We start from the raw sequence: 9,550 nt of genomic DNA on the forward strand, positions 1-9,550 counted from the left end.
TTGTTCGGAGTGACCAAGGCGTAGTATATTCCCGCAACATTGGAGATGCGAAACGAGTTGTGGAAACTGCTGAACCTATCTCGGCGAATCCAGAGCATACTGACGACATTGCAGCTGAGTGTATTGCACCAGATAATAATCCATCTAACAGTGAAGCTGGGAATACAAAGGATATTAAATTAGATTCCAACGCGACTGAGACGAAACACAAAAATGCCGAGTAAGTACAAGGACATGGTGCTGTATAATGTTTACGATTAACAAATGATTAATTCAAGTTTCACACTAAAATGGTCAAATAAAATGTCATAATACTGGTGATATTGTGGTCTTATTATTACTAACCGAAATGGTGATTTACCTACTTGTACCAGACATGAGTTGAATAAAATGATGTTCCACCTAAAGCCTATTTTAAAGTGCATTTTAAACAACATGACTGATGAATGTAAACGAAGTAAAGCAGGTAAGCTACTGATAGACTGATAGCCAGTTGAACCGGGAATGTCTGATGGAATGGAGATGTCGTTTACCTTGTTCTTACATATTCCACACTGTTTTTTTCGGTGCAATGTTCACGTATTCCCATATTTTTACATACAGTTTTTCACGATTATTTTAAAACCGTCCCGAATAGAAAATCGTGCTAAAAAAAAAAGGGAAAAATCGTGCTGAGATTGGCGTTTGACGTTGACCTGATGTTGACAGCGTGTGAAACGATGCGTGAAACGTTTGAGAGCATTCGCAAAAAAGGCCTATTGGGAAAACAAATAGTACACGGAAACGAATCTATAAATACACAGTGATTGATTTTTACTCACTTAAATACAATGATAGCGCATAGTCACGCAAAGAACATTGCAGTCGAAACCTTGGTCGAAAGTACCATTCCGAATGGTAAAATTTACTGAAATTTCATTGTAGTATTAAAAACAGAGAGTAGTCTGCAAAGTAGTAGCTTTACCACGGATTTTTTTTTCCTGTGTGTGCACACATTTTTTATTTTTCATATAGTCTCAACATGCATGTTTCTGAAGTAAACTCAAAAGCAGTATATGCTTGTAACGATTTGTTGAACAGGTTTTTACAATTTGTAAGACTACATGATTTTCTTGCGCAGCATTTTCGTTAATGATGTTGTTATATAAAACACTCCACAATGATGTAGCAAGCACATGTTATCAAGTGCTACATGTTATCTGTGATGTTATCAATTTTATTTATACAGTAACTATAGCTGACCCGGCGAAATTTGGTCTCACCCAAAACTGATCAATTTGGTGATATATTTTTTTACGTACACATTTTTTTCTAAACAAAAAACAAACCAATTATTCAAAATAATTATATAGATGAATCATGTTATTTCCGAATATTTAGGTCTCGAGAAATTTTTACCCAGAGTCTCGCCCAGAGTAGAGGAGAGGGGGATTGTGGTAATAGATACGAAATATAAATTGACAAATGAAATAATAATTATTTATAGAAGAGATTAAAGCAATTGGAACACAACCCCTTTACAGATGATACTCTATACAAACAAAATGTGATCTAGATCACTATCCTTGATAAGCTTTGGTAGAAATTCCTTCCTGACTTTTATCTAGATAAGTTCTCTTTAGACCTGGTGATAGTTGAAGGGCTCTTTGGAGAGTTCTTGTAGAGTCAAAGGAAATAGAGGAAAAGATGAGTCAGTCTTTTGAGGATAGCTAACAGCGACGGACGCGAAATGGAGCACCAGGAGGAACATTCGGCTGCTATGGTTTCGGCTGGTGCATACGTTAGCATGGCCAGCCATGAAGAACGTCTTCTAGTAGAAGATGGCGTCACTTTGTCCATTCAATCCGGTTCTTCGGTCGGCGGTTACGACAGCGAGTTTTATAAATGTTGCAGCACATTGTTGCTACAAAATTGTAAAATTCTAGGGTACTCATTTCTAACATATATTGTCGGCGTAGCACCAAGTTAGAATTCGGAAGTCGGGACTTCCGAACCGAACTTTCTTCCGAAGTTTTATCTGTCAAACTAGTTGTTGCGTTGTTTAGCGCATCTTTAGGCGAATCCAGCGCACTACTTCCGAAGTTGGGAAAGTTGCCTGTATCTGGAGAAACATCCAACTTCGGTATAAAAAGCGGTATAAATTTATTCCGGATAGACAATATAGGGATTAATTCTCCAATGATAGATGAAAGAAGATTCTTAAGGGCCTCATATATGGCCCGACAAACCTCTGGAACAATTCTGGAGATTGTCGTCAATGGAATCCTGAAAAATATTGCATTGATGCTTTCTCCGGTAGCGCAGAATCTCAACGTCAGTGTTAATCTTTCTACTGGAGATATTGATTTGCTCATACTCGTGTCCTGCTTCTGGATACCAATTTCAACTTCTGAGGTCCAACCAAACTTGAAAGGTCGTAAAAATAGGTCAAAATCGGCGGTGGACATTCTGAAGAAGTTCTTGTACAATGTCTAATGCGAGTTTGACGACAAACAATGTACTGTCTTTTGAACAACATTTGACAAATAGTCAAACAAAGTTTTCAAACATAGTATTTGACAAATAGGTTTTATTCAAATATTTGCTCATCGTGTACTGGCACATGACAAATAATCAGCAAACGTCAATTTTTTTTAAAACAGGCTATGACAAATATTTGTCGATTAAACAAACAGTGTACTGAAAGCTTCAGTGATGATGCTCTTATAAGCCCTTTAGAAACGCAACCTGTGTTGTTTTTTTGTTTTGTTTCCAAAACGTCATGTCGGTTGCGTGTTGATATTTTCTTTCCGGACGTCTGTTGTCGATTACCGCTAAAAAAAATTAACATTTCGAACTAAATTACTATAATATATACTATAATATATTATATTCTACTAACTGTTATTCTGTTCATAAACTTTTCTATACCTAATGGTTTTATTGTCCGATTATAAAGTTCTTCATAAACTGCATCAAACTTCTGAGTAAACCTCAGTGATTGGCCTCCAATCACAAGCTGCTTTGAACGGTTTGTAATCGTTTGAGAAATTTTCTTTCCTGGCATGAATCGATATTGAAATTATTTCGCATTTTCCAGAAGGATAAACCATGGCTGGTGACAAGAAGCGCCGTTCGCGGTCTCGAGAACGAATCGAAATGGATCGCGGTGGAGGCGGCAGAGATCGGTACCGGGACCAGCGGGAACGCGAGTATGAACGAGATATGAGGGAGCGCGATCGGGACCGGGATCGTGAGCGTGAAATTCGGGAACGGGAGCGCGATCGAGATCGCGACAGAGAACGGGAACGTGCACTGGCCATGGCCAGGAGAAGGTCTCGTTCGCGTGAGAGGGAGCGTGAGCGTGACGAGAAGAAGCGTAAGGACGAAAAGGAAAAAAGGGACGATGATGTCGAAGAGGTGAAGATTGAGGTTCCAAAGAAGGAGGAAAAAAGTAAGAAGGAACCGCTCTCGCTGGAAGAGCTGCTTGCGAAAAAGAAAGCTGAAGAGGATGCCAGGAGTAAACCAGTTTTTATAACAAAAGAGCAGAGAGCGGCTGAAGCATTGAAGAGGCGGCAGGAGGAAGTTGCTGCAATGAGGGCAGGTGCTTCGACTAGTGTTCCCAAGTTTGGAGATGTTCCGGTGACCACTTTATTAAACAGAGAAAAGAAGGACCCATTGGAGAAGTATGACAGAAGGGAGCGCGAAAGGGAACGAGAACGAGAAAGAGGTAGAGATAGGGAAAGAGACAGAGATGGAAAGGATAAGGATCGGGATGAGGATAAACGGCGTTCAACAACGGAAGACACAACTGTTAAGGATAAAGAGAAGGAACAGGAAGCCATCCGAGAGCGGTATTTGGGAATTATTAAAAAGAAGAGGAGAGTGAGACGATTGAACGACAGGAAGTTTGTCTTTGACTGGGATGCAGCCGAGGACACATCCATTGATTATAACAATCTATACAAAGAACGTCATCATGTCCAGTTCTTCGGTCGGGGTAATATTGCAGGAATTGATATCAAAGATCAGAAGCGAAAGCAAAGTAAGTTTTATGGAGATCTGTTGGAGAAACGTCGAACGGACGCCGAAAAGGAACAGGAAAAGGTTCGTCTAAAGAAGGTAAAGAAGAAAGAGGATAAACAAAAATGGGACGATCGTCATTGGTCTGAAAAAGACTGCGATGAGATGACCGAACGTGATTGGCGTATTTTCCGAGAGGATTACAATATTACAATAAAGGGTGGTAAAATTCCCAATCCCTTCAGAAGCTGGAGCGAAACTGGGTTCCCCAAAGAAATTTTGGATATCATCGACAAAGTTGGATACAAAGAACCCACCCCTATTCAGAGGCAGGCCATTCCTATTGGTCTACAAAACAGAGACATTATTGGTATTGCTGAAACTGGTTCCGGTAAGACTCTGGCGTTCTTGATTCCTCTTCTAACGTGGATCCAGTCACTTCCAAAAATCGATCGTCTGGAAACTGCGGACCAAGGCCCGTATGCAATTATTTTGGCGCCTACTCGAGAATTGGCTCAGCAGATCGAAGAAGAAACTCAGAAATTCGGTCAACCCTTAGGCATACGAACGGTCGTCGTTGTCGGTGGTTTATCCCGTGAAGAACAGGGCTTCCGACTTCGACTTGGTTGCGAAATTGTTATCGCTACTCCCGGTCGTTTGATCGACGTCTTGGAGAATCGTTATCTGGTGCTGAATCAATGTACATACATTGTTCTGGACGAAGCCGATCGTATGATTGACATGGGTTTCGAACCGGACGTACAGAAAATTCTCGAATACATGCCCGTGACCAACCTGAAACCTGACACCGAAGAAGCTGAAGATGCCTCCAAGCTGATGGAAAACTTCAACACCAAGAAAAAGTATCGCCAAACTGTCATGTTCACAGCTACTATGCCTCCGGCAGTAGAACGACTCGCACGGACATATCTCCGTCGTCCGGCCACGGTCTACATCGGTTCTGTTGGTAAACCGACCGAGAGAACCGAACAGATTGTCCACATCATGACCGAAAACGAGAAGCGGAAGAAGCTTATGGAGATTCTGTCCCGCGGAGTCGAACCTCCGTGTATCATCTTCGTCAACCAGAAGAAGGGAGCGGACGTGCTGGCCAAGGGCCTGGAAAAACTCGGTTACAACGCTTGTACCCTGCACGGTGGCAAAGGTCAGGAACAGCGAGAGTATGCCCTTGCGTCGCTCAAAAACGGATCAAAGGATATTCTTGTCGCTACGGACGTGGCTGGTCGTGGTATCGACATCAAGGACGTCTCGCTGGTCATCAACTACGATATGGCTAAGTCGATCGAGGATTACACGCATCGTATCGGTCGAACGGGTCGTGCCGGAAAGACTGGATGCGCCATTTCGTTCTGTACCAAGGACGACAGCCATCTGTTCTACGACTTGAAGCAAATAGTTGTGGCCAGTCCGGTGTCCGTGTGTCCGCCAGAGCTGATGAACCATCCGGATGCGCAGCATAAGCCGGGAACGGTGGTCACGAAGAAGCGACGGGAGGAGAAGATTTTCGCGTAGATATTAGTTGGATTTATAAATGGTAAATATTACACTTTATTCACAACTATAAAATTTTCGTTTAACACGACCAGCAAGAGCTGGAAATGTGTTGAAGTATGAACTGTGACGTAAATCATTTATATATCACAAACCCTGATTCTAAAAATATTACAACATAATCATGTTTCGGTGTACTTCATAGATTGTAATATCAGGGTGTACCTGAAAAAAACTTGAAATTATCAGAGAGTTCTCGAGGTAAGCAGCGATATTGGCAAGAGAGAAAGTAAACATGTAGTGTTCATATCGTCTGTTCTAAAGTGCAAAGACACTTTGGGGCAGCAGGGACAGCAGGGACAGCATGATGTCCAAGGGCTTGACGACCCCTCCCCAGCTGTCTGCGAGTCAGGGAGAACTGCCTAGGGCGTGGTGGGATTTAGCAGTGGGCTCTGCTAAAATCCCTCCCAAAAAACCACAAGTGCCCGTAAGCGGACTCTATCAAAGCGACTGTGTGCCGCTTCAAAAGCACAAGCCCAGGGAGGGAGTGCCAACTGGCATGTGGAGTGTCCCTACTTCGGTAGGGTAGTGCGTGAGCTGCTTCGGCAGGGAGTGAGTGATCTGTTTGTGCTGAGGCAGGAGTGTCATAGCGAGTCGCCGCCGCTATGGCAGCCTCGAAGCGCAGCAGAAGTCTGAGTATGGACTGCACATGCTAAGGTAAGAGTGTCGTAGCGTTGCTACCGCTATCGACACCTCGAGGCATGGCAGTGGAGTGTTAGAGTGAGTTGGGGAGTGTCCCTACTTCGGTAGGGTAGCGCGTGAGCTGCTTCGGCAGGGAGTGAGTGATCTGGTTGTGCTGAGGCAGGAGTGTCATAGCGCGTCACCGCTATTGTCACCTCGAAGCGCAGCAGAAGTCTGAGTATGGACTGCACATGCTGAGGTAGGAGTCGAGGGACCTATCGACACCTCGAGGCATGGCAGTGGAGTGTTAGAGTGAGCACCCGAAAAAGGGTCACATGGAGCGAATGGTCTTTGGAGAAGCTGCTTCGGCGGCAGGGTAGCAGTGGGTTGTACCCACACCTACAGTTGTGCACATGTGGTGCATGGGGAGTGTCCCTGCTTCGGCAGGGTAGCGTATGGTCTGCTTCGGCAGTGGTGTGATTGATCTGCTCGTGCTGAGGCAGAGTGTCGTAGCGCAATATCTGTAGGCCCAGGCAGTTACCGCTATTGACACCTCGAGGCATGGCAGCGGAGAGTCAGGGAGAGAATCCAAGTAAGACTCAAATGGAGTGAATGGGGTGCGAGTCAGTCTCGCGTGGGACGAGTGCCTGTGTGAGAGATAATGAGTGAGTACGCTTAGTCCTGCCGTCCCCCCAGAAGTAGGACTGCGAGGGAGTTCCTGTGGGAAACGATGGGGTAGCCCAAGGAGTTTAGTCGGTATTACCGGTATGGTCGAGTCCGACACTCCAGTACACTTCCGTGTGGTAGTTTGGCAACTACAATGCACGTGTACTGGGTTAGTGTGTAAATGCATTCTCCCTTGTAAAAAAAAAAAAAAAAAAAAAAAAGTGCAAAGACACGCGATCAGCACTGTGGCGGACTGGATGAGTGCGAGAGGCCTTGAGCTCGCTCAACATAAGACGGAGGTGGTTATCGTCAGCAACCGTAAGTCGGCACAACATGCAATTGTACACGTGGGAGACGTCGCGATCACTTCAAAGCGGAGTCTGAAGATTCTTGGGGTCATCATAGACGACAAGCTTACCTTCGGTAGCTATGTCGAATATGCGTGCAAGAAGGCTTCGACTGCTGTGGCGGCATTATCGAGGATGATGCCCAACAGCTCCAAGGTGTGCGCCAGTAGACGTAGGCTACTGGCAGGCGTTGCCGCATCTATTCTTAGGTACGGCGGCCCGTCCTGGGCAAAAGCACTGGGGGTAACCAGTTACCTGCAGAAACTGGAGAGCACCTACCGCTTGATGTGTCTCAGGGTGATATCGGCCTACCGCACGGTATCGCGCGACGCATCCTGCGTCGATGATGCCAGTCGGGCTGGTCATCAGGGAAGACGAGGAGTGTTTTGACCTACGTGGCACCAGAGGAGCCCGCGAGCGTACCAGGGTGACTTCGGTTGCCAGATGGCAGCGCGAGTGGGATAACTCCTCGAAAGGTAGGTGGACCCACCGGCTGATTCCTAACATATCAAGCTGGGTGGGGAGACCCCATGGGGAGGTTCACTTCCATCTGACACAATTCCTGTCAGGCCATGGCTGTTTCCGACAGTACCACCACAGGTTTGGGCACGCGGAGGTCCCCGTCTGCCCTGACTGCCCAGGTGTTGACGAAACTGCAGAGCACATACTGTTCGTATGTCCTCGTTTCGACGTCGAAAGAAGGGCAATGCTAGACGTTTGCGGCCGGGACACAACTCCGGATAATCTTATCCAAAGGATGTGTCAAGCGGTGGAGAAGTGAAACGCAGTCTCGACTGCAACCACTCAGATTGCCTGCAGCTTGCAGAGAATCTGGCGCGCCGAGCAACAATCAACAAGCATGACTAACTTGTGATTGGTTAGTTAGAGCGAAAGTGCCGAACGCAGAGAAGGGTGTGAATGGTCTGCCCATGCAGAGGTATTGGCGCAGTGGGTGGAAACCGAGATCGTCACCTCGAAGCATGGCAGAAGTGTGAATGAATAGTTGTACGTATGGACTGCTCACGCCGCGCTGGGAGTAACGCAGGAATGTTGGTTCCTGTGACTACTGATACCCCGCGGCGTGGCAGAGGAGTGTGAGTGAGCATCCAAGTCAGTCTCACATGGTACGAAAGGAATGAGTTGAGTCGAGTTGAGCTAGTCTCATATGGCATGAATGAGGTGAGTCAGACTCACATGGTATGTCAGAAGTGGGAACCTAAGCGAAACGTCCCACAAGGGATGCCAGAGGGAGTGTTAGGTCGAATGACTCGAGAAGTATGTGTCAGCGCGAACTGAATGAAAGAGGTGAGCAGTCTCACATGGTACGATAAAGGTGGGCATACAAGTTAGTCCCACATGGCATGAGAAGGGTGGGCTCAAAAGTCAGACCCACACGGCATGAGAAGGGTGGGCACACAAGTCAGACTCATAGGAGCGTTAGCGTGTGTGCAAGCATGGAGTGCATGAGCATGAATCAAGGGTTTGGGTGGGCATACAAGTTAGACCCACATGGCATGAGAAGGGTGGGCACACAAGTTAGACCCACACGGCATGACCAGTGGCGCCGGGAGTGGGTGGGACAGGTAGGACATGTCCTACGCATGAATTTTCCTGGGTGGGACAGTCAAAGCATTGTCCTACCCATGATTCTGGTACGAACATATGAAGTCACTGGATGGCAAGAGTTTGTGTGTTAGCAGAAGATAATTTTAAAGTTAATCAGATTCCAAACAATAATCTTAGACGTTTTTGGTATCCTAAAGCAATAGACTACTGATTGATTGTTGTTAAAGAATTCAGGCAGTTTAAAATCCCTAAAGCGCTCAAAGTTGTCTATGTTTTACAGAGGTGAAATAGAAGTTGCTGAAATCTGCAAATGCGATTGATTAAATATTTTAGACGTTATGATTAAGCACGATTGAATGGATTATTCAAAGCCCATGGAAAAAGTCTTCTTCAAACCTCAAAAAGTCTATTGAAATCTGAGGAACCAGAAACATACCAAAGACCGCTTTTAAAGGGTTCTGAGCTCCGAAAACAGATTCTTCGAGACGAGCCAGCTTCGGGCTGAAAGTCTCGGTAATCTATATCAGCGGGTTCAACCTGGGGTACATGTACCCCTGGGGGTACCTTCGCTGGTCCCAGGGGGTACCTCGGACAAGAATGAGTAGTGGCGGCTCTACAGTCGCATCTCCACATCTCGATAATGAAGGGACCATCGATATAAGGAGAGGAAGGAAAATTGAAAGAGGTACTAGATCGATCGGGAAGTTTTCAAGCCGGCTTCGTTGACCGAGATGGAGAGGAGAGATGCAGCCTCGAACCGTGTATTGTGGCGTCAA

The 9,550-nt window shown here is 45.7% G+C and overlaps 1 protein-coding gene and 1 long non-coding RNA gene across 3 annotated transcripts; one reads left to right on the top strand and one right to left on the bottom strand.

Annotated features, from left to right (window-relative positions):
* Window positions 1-602, bottom strand: LOC134216577 (uncharacterized). Its single transcript, XR_009980728.1, has 2 exons — window positions 366-602; window positions 1-156 (listed from the first exon to the last, which is right to left on the bottom strand). It is a non-coding gene; the product is annotated as an uncharacterized LOC134216577 (long non-coding RNA).
* Window positions 603-2,758: 2,156 nt separating this feature from the next.
* Window positions 2,759-5,638, top strand: LOC134212453 (probable ATP-dependent RNA helicase DDX23). 2 transcript variants are annotated; one of them, XM_062690339.1, is made up of 2 exons: window positions 2,759-3,010; window positions 3,080-5,638. In XM_062690339.1, exon 2 carries the CDS (start codon window positions 3,091-3,093, stop codon window positions 5,533-5,535), a length of 2,445 nt encoding a protein of 814 aa, XP_062546323.1. In that variant the 5' UTR covers window positions 2,759-3,010; window positions 3,080-3,090; the 3' UTR covers window positions 5,536-5,638. The 2 variants fall into 2 exon arrangements, with proteins under 2 accessions (XP_062546323.1, XP_062546324.1); XM_062690340.1 differs by having other exon boundaries at window positions 3,083-5,638.
* The last annotated feature ends 3,912 nt before the right edge of the window (window positions 5,639-9,550 follow it).

Source organism: Armigeres subalbatus, chromosome 2 (genome assembly GCF_024139115.2).
Source record: "Armigeres subalbatus isolate Guangzhou_Male chromosome 2, GZ_Asu_2, whole genome shotgun sequence".
Taxonomy (NCBI): domain Eukaryota; kingdom Metazoa; phylum Arthropoda; class Insecta; order Diptera; family Culicidae; genus Armigeres; species Armigeres subalbatus.

Coding starts and splice junctions, on each gene's coding strand:
- LOC134212453 (XM_062690339.1), top strand. CDS start 3,091: ATGGCTGGTGACAAGAAGCGCCGTTCGCGGTCTCGAGAACGAATCGAA.